The 13,874-nt window shown below is 36.2% G+C and overlaps 1 protein-coding gene across 1 annotated transcript in view; it reads right to left on the minus strand.

Moving 5' to 3' along the window:
- The window catches only part of ME1 (malic enzyme 1), a 152,878-nt gene that overhangs the window by 59,000 nt on the left and 80,004 nt on the right, over window positions 1-13,874 (minus strand). Inside the window, exon 6 of the mRNA XM_021546100.4 lies at window positions 9,089-9,192. Coding sequence (XP_021401775.3) covers window positions 9,089-9,192 — 104 coding nt within the window. The remainder of the gene's footprint in view (window positions 1-9,088; window positions 9,193-13,874) is intronic.

The following is a 13,874-nucleotide window of genomic DNA, read 5'->3' on the forward strand; positions in this document are numbered from 1 at the left end:
AGTGCAGAACCAACCAAAGTATATGTAAGAAAGTAGATTTAAATATTACTGCTAAATGTGGAGATTCACGAAGTTGGTTAAAGCACATGAGATATGGGATTACTGTGAGAATTGCAGGATTTCAGAGAATTGCACAAGTGCTTTCTGTTCTTACATATGGGGCCACAAACACAGATGACATTAGGCAAAAAATAAGCTGGTTAAACATTTGCAAAGCATTTACACTACCGGAAATTAACACTAGTTAAATTCTTTGTGACAGATTATGGTTTATTAAAAGAACAGTTTTTCTCCTGCATTTTTTTCTCTTCAGATTTCAAGACTTCCATTACTAGTAACTATCAGGACAACATTTCAGTTTATCTGACAGACACAAATAGGCTTGCTTCTATTCATATGTTCTGTTGAAGGAAGAATAACTCCTGTACGTAGTTTCCAGATCAGAGCTCTATCCCAAGAGCAAAGATCTCAAATATCTATTCCACCAAGGTCTTTTAAAATAGGGAAAAAAAAAAAAAAAAGAATAAATGAATTTACTTACATCAGTAGAAATTAATCACAAAGCAATTATAATCAAATTATATTTATACGTCCTTTAACTAAGTATTTCAGAAATAGTATCATCTATGGTTCTATGATTCTAGCAAGGAGGTTTTATTTTTTCTAGCAGTACTTAACTCCATTTTTATTAAATTCTGCATAGTTCATTTTGAACAATCCCTGCCAGCAATCTCTTTCCAGTAACCATTTAGGTTTACTACAGATCAGCAGGTACATGAACCATTACTTTTGATGAGCAAATCCACCAAATTCTGAAATGTACTTCACTAATTATTCTCTCACTTTTTCAAAAGTATAATATTTGACAGCTTTCTGGTTTTGTACACAGTTAGGTCCCATTTTTAAAAGGAGAAATATCAGTGACATGGTGCCAGAGATAAAACAGTAAAGACTTTTCTTTTGCAGGAGCCAATGCAGGGAGAGCAGGAGAAATTCTTCCAACCACATTATGAGCAAGATCTAAAAAATAAGGGATTAAGAAAAAAGGATCTTTGAATCACTCATACCTCAGTCTAGTTTTCAAAATGTGTTCCCTTTTTTCTCTCATATACACACTCGGTTACATAAAGATGACCTACCAGATAACTGTTATCTGTTTCTGGGGATACAATCAGTTCCTTTGGAACTCCAAAATCAAATCTTGTTAAAATAAATTCACTCACAAAACTGCGAAGAACTTTTATGATTTTGCAATTAAACAAACACATTAGCTAAACAGATAACATGATTTATTCAGAAGTTGTTAGCATTGGCAGCACTCTTGAGTGTCTGTAAAGTGTCAGTTAACTGCACTTACATATGGTAGCAGGCTTGAAGCGTCATATTGCATTTTTCAGCCATGGGTAATATTTTTTACAGTGGTTTATAAACACCAGTGATTGCTAATGCAAAAATAAGATGTGAATCTGGAATTTCCAAAAGGGTAAAAAATTCTGCATATACCAAATACTGTCTCCTTGCCTCTAGATCAAAAAACAACAATGAATCAGTGAAATGAATCAATTGTATGATGTTGCAATTAAGAGCATCAGTCTTTAGCTCCCTTCAATTAAGGAAGCTCTCAGTTTGCTTTATTGGCATGAAATTGGTATAGAGAGACTGCAGGGACAGAAAGAGAGAGGCAGTTCCCAGCATTCAACTGATAATGTACACAACTCCAGAATTCAGCTCTGGAATGCTTTTGAATCCCAGTCACAAAACCCTGGCAAAGGGTTCATATGACAAGGCTTGCACAGCTGAAACACTAGCACAGCCATAACCTCAGTACACAATTGAATACTTGTATTTTACAAGTCAGCATTTAAATCCATAGCTAAGCACCAAAAGAGAAGCGCTGTTTGTCCACACTTCATACACTATATGGCTAGGCAAGGACATATGGATTACTGCTAGGACTCTAGGATGGCCAGGGAAGCCACTAAAGTTTTCACTGCAATTTTCCTAGGAAGACTAAAAAAAGTTGTTGAGTCTAGCATGGGCCCTCTCTTGCAACAATTTCAAGGAGTATGGATAATTTTATCCTGGGAAAACACCCATTTGTCTAATCTGGGACTATAGCTCTTTGGCTAATGCCACTGTCAATTTTTAAAAGAGTGATGACAACACTTAACCTATACTTTGGTATGAAAATACCTACACTTCAGTTCTAAGATATCCACTGAAGATCCATGGCAATGCATCTATTCTCTCATGCTAAAGTTTCTTTAAAAAGGATACAACTACAATGAAAACAGTATAAAAATGCAAGTTATACAGCAATTTGCAAGTACCTGACATACAAAACAGTAAGCCATGATGGTTTATTGCCAAATCAGCCAGAGGCAAAACAAGTCAGTAACAACCAAATGATGAATAGGTTATGTCAGTGGCATTTATTAATGGGTTACTATTTGTAGACAGCCAGGCAGCAGAGGCACGCATGGGCATGGGGTGATCCACTGCCAGGGATCAGGAATCTCAGCAGCAGCAGTTTGGGTGGTGTACTCTGAATAAAGCACAGCAGTCCTGTTCTCTGGTAGAGGTAAAGGACCAAAGAGAGATGAAACACTGAGGTACTCAAATCCAATTAGACAGACCATCAGTGACTGAAAGTTTTTCTGAGAGCTGAAATACAGGTAAAAATACTTCTTGACGTCTAGTGGGAAAGAGACAGAGCTGGGATAAAAGGGACAGATAATTTACTGCATTCTGATGTGAACTCAATCCAAACTTTTGATATTTAACTTTACTAGAGTTTCCAAAAGGGAAAAAAAAATAAAAAGGAGAAATAAAAAGAATCTGCTGAGTCTGACAGCCTGGAAAACTACTGTACTTCCGTAACAACAATATAAACCTTGTTAAAATATTACACTCACACAAATTATTCAAATAAATCAACATTCACTCCATTTACAATACAGTGCACCAGCTAACTTCTGTTGGGAATGCTGCCCACCATTTGCTGGAGCTATAAAAGATGAAGGAAAGTAAGTGAGATTATCCAGGCCTTTTCCATCTGAAAAATCCCTTTCTAAAATAGTTCAGAGAAGAAAAGACTAGGAACAGTATGTTCTACACTTCTTGAGTTTTGAATGGCTGCAGCAAGTCTGGGATATAATTAAGCATTATTAGAACATGAATACATCCAATTTGAGCTCCAGATTCAGTTTTGGTACAAGAGGCGTATTAAAAATACTAAAATATTACCCCACTTTCTCTATCTTATCTCAAAACCCAAAACAATAGTGTTCCCTCTCAGTATCATGTTTGAGGATTTTGTTAATTTTTGTTTTCTTTAAAGGATAAATGAGGCTTTATTTCTTCAAGGCTCCTCTGCTGATCTTTGCTAAGAATTTCTCTAAGGTCTTGCATCACAAACAATAATAGGTTTCTCTCTGCAAATAAACTTGATGTGATTAGGTTTTGTCTATCCTGCTATGATTTTGCTTCACTAACAGACTCACTTTTCCTTATACTACTTACTGCATCCAAAAAGTCTGTAGAGTATGTATTTGTAACATTTCCAGCAATCATATATGATTCAACCACCAAACAAACCAACAGGAAAGGGAAGAACAAGGCACTAAATAACAAAACAAAATCAAACCAAACAACCAAAAAAAAAATGCTTGCCTACATTCTTCTTTTTGTGATGCACCTACTCCCCCTTACATAACGAAACACACAGAAGCAGATGTCTTCTGCCAAGTCTTCTTTCCTCCATGTCAAAGTTCCCTGGATCTGGCAACTGAAGGTGTGCCAAATGTGCACACAAACATCCCATCTCAAGAAACACAGTACAGTTAGTTTAGTTCTCTTTTTCCTCTACACAGGCAGGTGAGGACAATTCCAAGCAGGATACCTCACTAAGCACCACAGCCTGGGGAATGATTCCTTAACAAGCTTCCTAGAGATGGCATCATCTGAGGACAATTTAAATATTGCAAATGGAATCAGTTACAAGTAATCATGGTTAATCACAAAATTTGAAGAATCTCCTCAGGCAAACCATCATAGCTGCTTGAACTATTATAACAAAATAAACCCTGACTATGAAACTATTTGAGTTTTCCTCCTCTACAGCACTGTCCATTATCCAAAAAAACAGTTCCTTGTTGAAAACCACAATGTGTTTTTTTTTTAGTCCAAGAACCTTTTTTAATAGTCAAACAAGCTAAGGAGCCTTCTGAATGGTCTTATCTTGTGCGTATAAAGAAGTTCACCTGGGAGTCTAGGTGGGCAAGGAAGTCTGCATCCAGGTAGTTTCAGGAAGAACACAGACTCATCAATGACTGGAAATGAATCTCAGATGTAAGAACAGGAAGGAACTGAGGGTAGGTTAAAGAGCAATTGTAGCTGTAGTCAAGGCAGCCTACAGGCTACTGCCAAAGGACCCACCTTTCTCATCTCCTGCTGTCCGCAGCAATTCTCATTAGGAAGTTAGTATTCACTGCGTGGTGGAAGGAGCAGGAACTCATAGACTTGCAAAATTGCTTCAAAGGGCCTAAGTCCCAGTGAGGGAAAAAAATCTCTATACAGAAGGATCTTCACTAAGTCTGCCATAGGAGGGAGTTGTTGCAGTAGCATTTCTTTCTGCACACTTTCTGACAGCCACTTTAGATTGATCAATATGGGAATACACAGGCAAAATGTAAGTCTTGGTCTTGCACCACTACAGTGCAAAAGAGGACAGAGGCAGCAGTGCTCCCACACCTGTGCTTGGACATACTGTCAGAACGACTCTGTGGTCCAACAACTCCCTTAATGATGCATAGCTATATGCACCTTTTAAAGTTAACTTCTTGCCAGTACATTCTCTTGCCAAAAGTAAGGGCTGTATGAATTAATTAATTTAGTCACAAATTGAACTATATTCTAATGTAATCTACTAAATGAAAACAGCTATTACAATATTTTTCTATTTTGATTTTGTGGATATACTGCTTTTATAGTTGTCCTCCAAGTTAGCTAAACCATATTTACCATAAAACACTGCTTTAAAGTAGTACGTGAAGTGAAATGAAATACTGCTACCATCTGTGAATAATGTAATCAGGCAAATGAGGAATAATGACTACATCATGGTAATTTAGAATGGAACACAGTGAATTACAATTGTCAGCAGCTTGGTTTATAGCTCACAAACTTGAGGAAAGCACAGCATATAAAAAGAGTTGGGAAGGATTTAATCAAAATACTGTTACAGAAAAGAACGTAAACGACACATGGCATTACTTTTCAAGGGTCCACCACTACTATTTGTATCTTGAAGTGTAACTGAAAACCTACCATCACACACACAGAGAAAGATCATTTCAGTGATACAGGGCTGCTCATACACATCACAAATCCACAGGGTTTAGCTCATAACAGGAGTAATTCCATCCAACTCTTTGGGGTTGTGGTAGGTAGGCAAGGAAATAATCTATGGAAATTCCACCAGATTCTTTCCATTTTCTAAGTTTCCTATCTGTTCATAGGCCAGAGGTGCAAGTCAGTATTTTCCCTGCCTGCTATAATGACTTCTATTGGGGATGGTCTGAGGCAGAAAGCAAGCTGGTAGGATGCTGTTCTTCCCTAATCTGACATTCTGTTGAGGGGTTCAAGGTGGAGTTATCTTTAACAGATGTGTGAAAATGAAATATCATTTGAAATGGGGAAAAAAATCCCATACTCTTTAAATCTCCTCCTTGCATTGGACAAGGAAATTCAAGTCCCTGCTACTGAAAAGATGCTTTTTTCACCTCCTTTAATTTCTTGTTCTGTCTCCATTCTACATATTTTCCCCTCAAGCATTTCCATAATCCTTCCACTGTTGTACATGAATACCTCTTGGCCACTGATCTATTTCTCTTTGTATCACCACAGCCAAGCAGAAAAGAAACAGGAACTGGAATAAAAACAGAGTTATTTTCTCTGGTTACACAGGAAGCTTTGGTGGATCAATCCCAGCTACCAAAGTGTTGTTTAGCAATCCCTCCTCTCCAAGTTTCCTCTGTAAACAGAGATATTTAGGAACAACTTGTCATTTGGAAAAATTTACTTGTCTGTATAAAATGTTTTATGACCCATTTCTCCACAGGGCAGAAACTTAACAAATGTGTCTGAATCCCAGTTGATATCATGTTTTTCACTGACGATAACTGTCTTCTTCTCCTGTCATAAAATATTCCTTCCACTTAGAATATTCTTGTTCCTCTAAATTACTGCACTGACACACACGCAAGAACCACCTGGTAATGCCCAGAGAAATTCTAGTATCTGCCCTCAAGAGATAGCTGCTGGCACTGGTAATAGATACATAAACAGATAAATGTATACATATGTAAATAAATAAAAGCTCTTCACTGGATTTTTGTCACCAGAAATGCAGATACTTTCCATGTTTCTGCCTTCCCTCATCTGGGAAAAATCATAATGTACTAGTTCCATTCTGCCATCATAGCACACTGGATACTGGACCACAATCTTTCAATAATGATTAGTTTAAGTTTTGGGTTTGTTGGTTTGGTTTGGGGTTTTCTTTTCTTTTAATCCTGACTCTTTCATAAATAATTTTGTTTCATAAGAAGAACTTTTTTTGGGGTTAATAACAGAGGTGGCTGAGGAGGAGGAAAATATAGCAGTTAATTAAACTATACCTTTTAATAAATAATTTTCTTTATTATCATGCCGTTCATCGTATAAAGGAGATGTTTCAACATGAAAATCTAAAAATTATGCTGCATAAAAGTTATAAATTTATAAAAAATTATATTTTTATAATTTAATAATCATTCATTCAAGATGACATCTAGGAAAATTCCCTGGAAGCCAATAAAAAGCCTGCACAGAGTGCACCACCCTGTACTGCTGCCCACCCCTTCTTCCTCCCAGGCAATGCTGCTAAAACCTGGCTCTAACTTCTGCTAGCATTTGGCCTCTCTGGAGAATTATGAAGGTGAAAAAGATCTAAAATAGGTATTTCACATAGCTTTCTGACTTGAAAATATCTGTCATCACTCTGTCTTTAATTTAGACTTATTAAAAATACATGACAGCCTCATGCTTTACAATGTTCATGATTATGTATGTCTTGGAAATGTACTGAAAACACCATGACAGTAGATTCCACCAGAATTGAACTGAAGAACTGAACCATTCCCAGAACTGGTTAGGCAGGGCTAAATAAGAAAGTGTCTTTTGGAACACCATGGCAATAACTAACAATAAATATGACTAACATAAAATTTAACAGACCAAACATGCATCTAAGATTACCAAAGCAAATACTAGCTCAGTGAAACAGCCAGCAGAAGACCAAGAAAAGTGAAAAGAGGAAAAACATAATATAAACGTTCATAAGGACAAAATAACTATTATGTAACCAAAGTATACAATCACAGAGATCACCACAATCTTTGTAAAGGGAATCCTGACCTGCATGTTTAACAGACCTGCTACGCCAGAATCAGCTGTAAGTGCTGAGTCTGACAGCGGCACATTAAACACAAATCTGAAGTTAGGGAAATGTAAAATTACTGAGCAATTGAACTCAATTTTGATTGAACTACATCACTTTTCCCTTCACCTTAGTATGGGTATCATAATGAACACAGGTGCCACACTACAGGCAAAACAATTCACAAATAAGCCACGCAAAGTTGGAATTAGAATTTTTAAGTGTTCCACTTCAAACATGAACTTCAACCACTGCTGACCATGACAGATTTAGCTGAGAACAAAGTGATCTTTCAGAAGGTCAACCAAACACAAATTTCTCAAAATTGCCCAAAATTACAGAGCTCTAAAGATGTTTAAGTAGAAAGCACATGTCAACCAGACCTTCAAAAATTACTGAGAAAATCTTCTGCTTGTCTCTGATTATTTCCTTTAGTATCAAGAACAGTGGTTTATTTTGAAGAAAGGGCAAGTTAGAGAATGCATTATGTTAGAGGTTCTCAAAACACAGACCACAGAGCAATTTCTAATGCTCTGAACATTGTTTTAGGGAGGTGACTCTATTAGCATCAATCTTATCTGTAAGGGAATATTCAGCAGAGTAGCAAACATAGAACAGGATAGAGTCAAACCAGCAACTTTCATAGGAAGATTATGAACAAAGGAGTGGCAGTGGGGATGATGGGGAAGAGTATAAGTAGTACACAAAAGAATATGGGTTTCAGGCACAGAAATTAATACCACTGCTTGGCCAAGTTTCTTCTGCACAGCAACCAAGGCAAAAAGAACAGAAGTTATGTATGCCTAGGTAAGGTCTCAAATGCAGATGGGGCACATGGCAAGACTGAGGAGCTGGAAAGTATTTCCAGGTTCCACAGCTCAGCTTTGCCTTTGGAAGGCAGATGCAGAAAACACATTCCTCTAAGGATCCTGGCAGCTGAGCTATTTCAGATATACACATTGAATGCAGAGCTAGAACTTCAAATACTTTAACAAACAAGGAAACTATGAGCAAATGTGTTATTTGACATGCAAGAAAAATTATTTTATGCATCACAGTCTAATAATAAATTTAACTACTTTCTGTATATGAAAAGAGATGCAGTGAAAGAGTTGACTTGGTACCAATACCATGACATTTAAAATTAAAACTGAAAAGTTAGTCCTGTCATGGGTTTTGTGGGGGCAGAGGCAGGGGTTGCCAAGTATGATAGCTTCTTTAAGGCTGCTGACATCTCATGCATGAAATCACAGAGACAGAGATCATGTAGTCACAGCACTAGGAGCTGAAAATTTTTAGGCAAATATTTAACAATCTAAATCTTGAAAAAAGTTTGAAAAGCTAGTTATATTCAGATGAATTTTACTGCTCATATAAGTGACAAAACTGCAATATTGAAGGTAAATAGTTAAGGCAGTTACAAACTCGTAAAATAGTATTCTCAAAATAGTTAAGGCAGTTATAAACTTGTAAAATAGTATGCTCAAAATAAAAATAATCTGGAACCTAACAACTCTGTCATCTTTTCATAAGTTATTGACCTTTATTTCTCTCAAGATGAAGTTCACAGTGGAATTCATCAATAAGTAGCACAGATATATCACTTACCTTGCAGTCACAGCTTCCATGAATTCATCAAGAAGATCATCATAGGCTTGACCTCTAATTCTCTTGTGTCTCAGCCCAATATACAAAGGATCTTTCAGCAATGCCTGTTGAAAAAAAATGTTTCAAATATTACATGAGCAAGTTACAATACTACACTCATAGTTAATAAGAAGGAGACAAAAATACAGTGTTTGAGGATTAACGCAAGCATATGAAGTACATATCAATTTATCCACCTCTACAGTAAGACCAAAGAAACATAAAGAGATTAAAGAAACACCCTTTTGTATCAAGGAAATAAGATACCCTAGTCTCAAAGGAAGTGTATAGTTTCCAAATGCAAAAGTAAAGTTTACTCTGAAATGTCAGGTTTCAAAAGTATATTTTAAAGCTTTAGTAAGTAATTTTCTATTTTTCTTTTACATCCTGAAAGTTCTCTGACATTTTAAAAAGCCATTTTCCTTAATTTTATCATATTTCACAAATCTCTCTCAGAGCACATAATTTCAACTGTTTTGACGAGCTGATACTCAGAAAATGTGCAGTTTTATATACCAAAACATAACCAACCCTTTGCCCTTTTCCTCCCAAACTTATTAGATTATCAGTTTATATTCCATAATTCTTCAATTCAGCTATCCATGTTCCATCAGTTGGATATGATTTCTGAATTTGTCTCTCCTTAAATCTTGTATTTCTTCTCTCTTTAGCTTTATGATCCATACTTCCCATAAAAACACTAAGCTGGTATCGCTCCATGTCTTCACTACTAGAAGGTCTGATGTATTCCCAAATTATAACTTACTAATTACTAAATTTATACTTTCTTCTATAAATTTATTACTAAATTTAGACAGCAAATGTCACACTTCCACTGGCTTTCTCAGGTATAAAGACACTCTTTGTTATTGTTTCTCACATGCCTCTGAAAACAAATAAGCTAATTTCCTCATTGTATATAGTGTGCAAGCCTCCCACACATGCCCAAACAGCTTGTAGAATAGGTCAGAAGCTCGAATAAATATTTTTCACCCAAAAACAATTTGTAAATTCAACAGGGTGGCAGAAATTTTTCATACACCAGCTTCAACTAGAAAAACATTGTAAAGAAAAATACAGACCAACTTGTCTTTCCAAGAGAGAGTCTTCAGAATGCAAAATGAGGAAAAAGTATAGAAAGCTTTCTCTTCCTGAGCCAGAATGGGAAACAGAGATCTGATTTCTGAATTTTAGAGAAGTGCCTAAATTCCCATTCCAGCTTTGTTTTACATTGTAAAACTGAGAAAAATTCCTCTGGGTCACAAGCCCCTGTTAAAGAATTATTTGAATCAGTATGAAACTTAAAATCTTTGGTGGTATTCTGCCTCCCCAGGACTTCCTGATACAGACCTATAGATAGAGATGTTTTTCTCTCCCTCACGTTTCTTTCCACTTTCACAGAGATGTAAAGAAACAAGATTAGAATGTTTTAAAAAATCAAGCAGGTTTAAAATATTGATTTTCTTGCTAAATAAAGCTTGCTAAGTTAATCAACAATTCAGAACAATTTGTAAACCATTACTTACAGACATTCAGAAGTTTAGCTCAGCTTTTTGAAGTGAAACATGAATAAAGCTCAAAATTAAAATTACTTTATAAGTGAAGGTGACATAATTACACAGTAAGTAATTTATTTTTTCCTTTCACTAATGCACTGTAGCATTCATGTCTAAGTAGCACATTTTTTTCAGAAATAATTTTGCCTATGTATTCACATTATCCTAAATATTCTAGCAGCAAAATCCAAATAATAATTCTGTACCAATTCTAGATACTGCAGAAAAAATTGGCAAGAGTTTGATCTGATATCTGTCAAAGTAATTGTCCCTTTTGTAAAGTCTTGTTTGATATAATCACTTCAAACTTTGTAGTCAATAACTATTTCTGAAATTGTTTTTTCATTTCCATTTTGAGTTTGTCTATTTATTAAAAATTACCTCAAGAAAACCTGAAAAATCAAGGATAAAATTACATATCTGGGAGATGAATTCACAGGAAGTGCAAATTAACTTTTTAACCACTGGAAATCTTCAGGCAATTTTGGAGAACCCATACCAGTCATCTCTTGCTTCCCACCAGACTGAGCACACAAGGTTGGAAAGGAGAACTGCCAAGCCTCAGGAGCCTCTGTCAGAAACATCACAGTAGGACTCAGAAACAGTAATCTCACTTCTAAAATCCCATTGCTGCAGTTTTCCATGCCAGTAGGCTGGCATGCTATCCCATGTCCTGTGTATGGATACCACATATTCCACTGTCCAATTCAGAGTAAATACCTTAATTACTTTCCAACTCCCCTAAATTTTTCTTCCTAAACTGATATGCTCTTTTCAAAGAGCTTCCACAAGCTTTCTATTAAGCAATATCTGTTCTCTCATTTTATAAAATAATGCTCAAAATGAAAAAAAAAATCTTTGGTCCCTTTATTTTCTAAATTCTGAAGACATGTTTCTAAAACACTTTGCAGACAGACTGAATCAGTCTGACTCCTTCAAGAAGGCAGTGATTCTGTGAAAGTTCAAGAGAAATAGGCATCACATTACTCTGTTCAAAAACTGCTAAACTGGCCATGGTTCTGCCTTTAAATGTACATAGGCTCTTACACTCTTTGCTACTTCTGCATTTTTCATGTCTGTGAGCCTTGAAATCTATATTCAACACAAAAACTCAGAACTCCAAAGTGGTTCTATTTATAGGACCATTGCTTGAGTTTATTCACCTATTTTTGATGCTGAAATTTAATGTGAAATATTTAAAACAATTATTACAGTGTTTCAGGAGTATTTATAAACTTCTAGCCTGGGAAGTCTCACAAGGAGAGACAATTAATTCAACAACACATCTCTGATGAAAAGCTTGGCCAGCTATATACTCAGAGTTCAGAATTCCTTTACAGCTCAATGCATTCTGCTTAACAAACGTTACAGTTTGACATGAAATAGCCCCAAAAAGTTCCTTTATGGTCCCGTTTGGAACAACGTATGAAGAAACCCGTGTCGGACACAAAAGAATGAAACCTTCAGCAAGTGAAAAGGACAGTGGTCACGTCTGCACCCTGAGTGGCAAACCATTGTGGAGCCGCTCCCTCTCCAAAGGCCGCTGAAGAATGAATAAGCTGCTTAAGCACATTATCCCCTTATTCAGGTCAACACCATGCGAACCAGGACTGTGGTGCTTGTTTCTTTTAGAGGGTTCACGCATCTTGAGAGATTAACATTTGCTACCAACTATTTCATGGCTTTCAAAACAGATTACCAAAAAAACGTTCCATCATACAATCAAGTATGTCAAACTGACATGATGATTAGGTACTTTTCCTCAATGACTTGGGTTTCTTTTGTTATCTAGCTTGTTGTCAAAGCTTAAACTTTATTTTGTTCTTTTGGAAATTAATCTCCCTCAAAACATAACTCTCCTTTTTCTAGGTTAGTGGGTTTGTTATGCATATCACATGATACTGAAAAAGTTGATGCAGGCTTATTTTTAGACATGTTTACTCTAAGACTAAAAAAAAAGTTCCGAAACATTTAGGTTCACCAATGGGGTACATTCAAGCTTTAACAGAAATAGTGTTTTTTAAGAATAAAGTGCTTATTTAAAGTTCTGATAGTGGAAATATCATGTAGATCTATTTAGAATTAACTGTCCAAAATAATGAGTTCTTTGAAGCATCACCTGAGCACATTAAAACTGTAATGACCTTTGGGGGTATTAAGAAAAGGGCAAATAGTTTATGCCATCTTATTTAAAGAGATCAGCAAACCATCAAAGTTCAAGCAAGGCTGAGTTGTGCACCTGGCTCTAATTTAGCTACAAAAGCCAAACCAGTGAGAAACAGAAAACTGCACTTAAATATTTCATCAGCTGAGCACAAACACACTGAAATGTCATTTATTCCCAATAAATGGCACTGAGATGTTTCTTTGGAAAAAATACATACTTCAGTGAACAGCTTCAAGGAAAGTTGTAGGGGAACATCTGCAAGACCCCAAGCCTTTCCACTGAAAAAGATGGAGCAGAGATAGTTCAGAACCAATCTGTGTTACCTACACAGTGCTTGGTGTATGGTGATGCTTCAGAGTAGCAACTAACCCCACAACATTAAAATGACAAAACCCTCCAGCAGCTCTACAATGGGAAATGATTTACACTAGAGCCACACAGAACTAAAAGAGAACTGTATTTGTATGGGACATCTGAAGCTTTGGGACAAAGTCATGCCACATCCCAGAAATTAAACACATTTCAGATTCATCTAACAGGGCACTCAGTTACCAAAAACTGAGTGCCCTGTTAGCAGGGGGAGGCCGCTGCTTTTTCAACTCTTAATATTTTCTTACATTAATACACTCCAAATTTTTTTTGTCACTTTCCTGCCTCAGTTTTAACAGGTTGGAGAAGATCTGGTGAGCAAAGAAGGGTTTCTATTCTCCAGGTAAACTGCATATTCCAAACTTTTATTTTTGTTCCACAAGATTGAAATTTCACTTGAAGTGAAATTTTTTCCAATAAAAACACTTAGCCAGTTAGGAACATGCCAATGTTTTGGACTTAACCTCAGCTTCCATCAATACTCATTACCCAGTAATCAATCTGCATTCATTTAAACTTTCAGTTTGTAAGCACAAACATGCTGAATCACAATTTTCTGTCCTTCAAGAACTGCTTGCAGCTGTAAAGTGTTTATCACAGCATTAGAAAGAGTGTATAAGATTTCAATTTGTACTAGACTAGAAGGCCTTTCTTT

Source organism: Lonchura striata, chromosome 3, assembly GCF_050655825.1.
Source record: "Lonchura striata isolate lonStrDom1 chromosome 3, ASM5065582v1, whole genome shotgun sequence".
NCBI classification, from domain to species: Eukaryota; Metazoa; Chordata; class Aves; order Passeriformes; family Estrildidae; genus Lonchura; species Lonchura striata.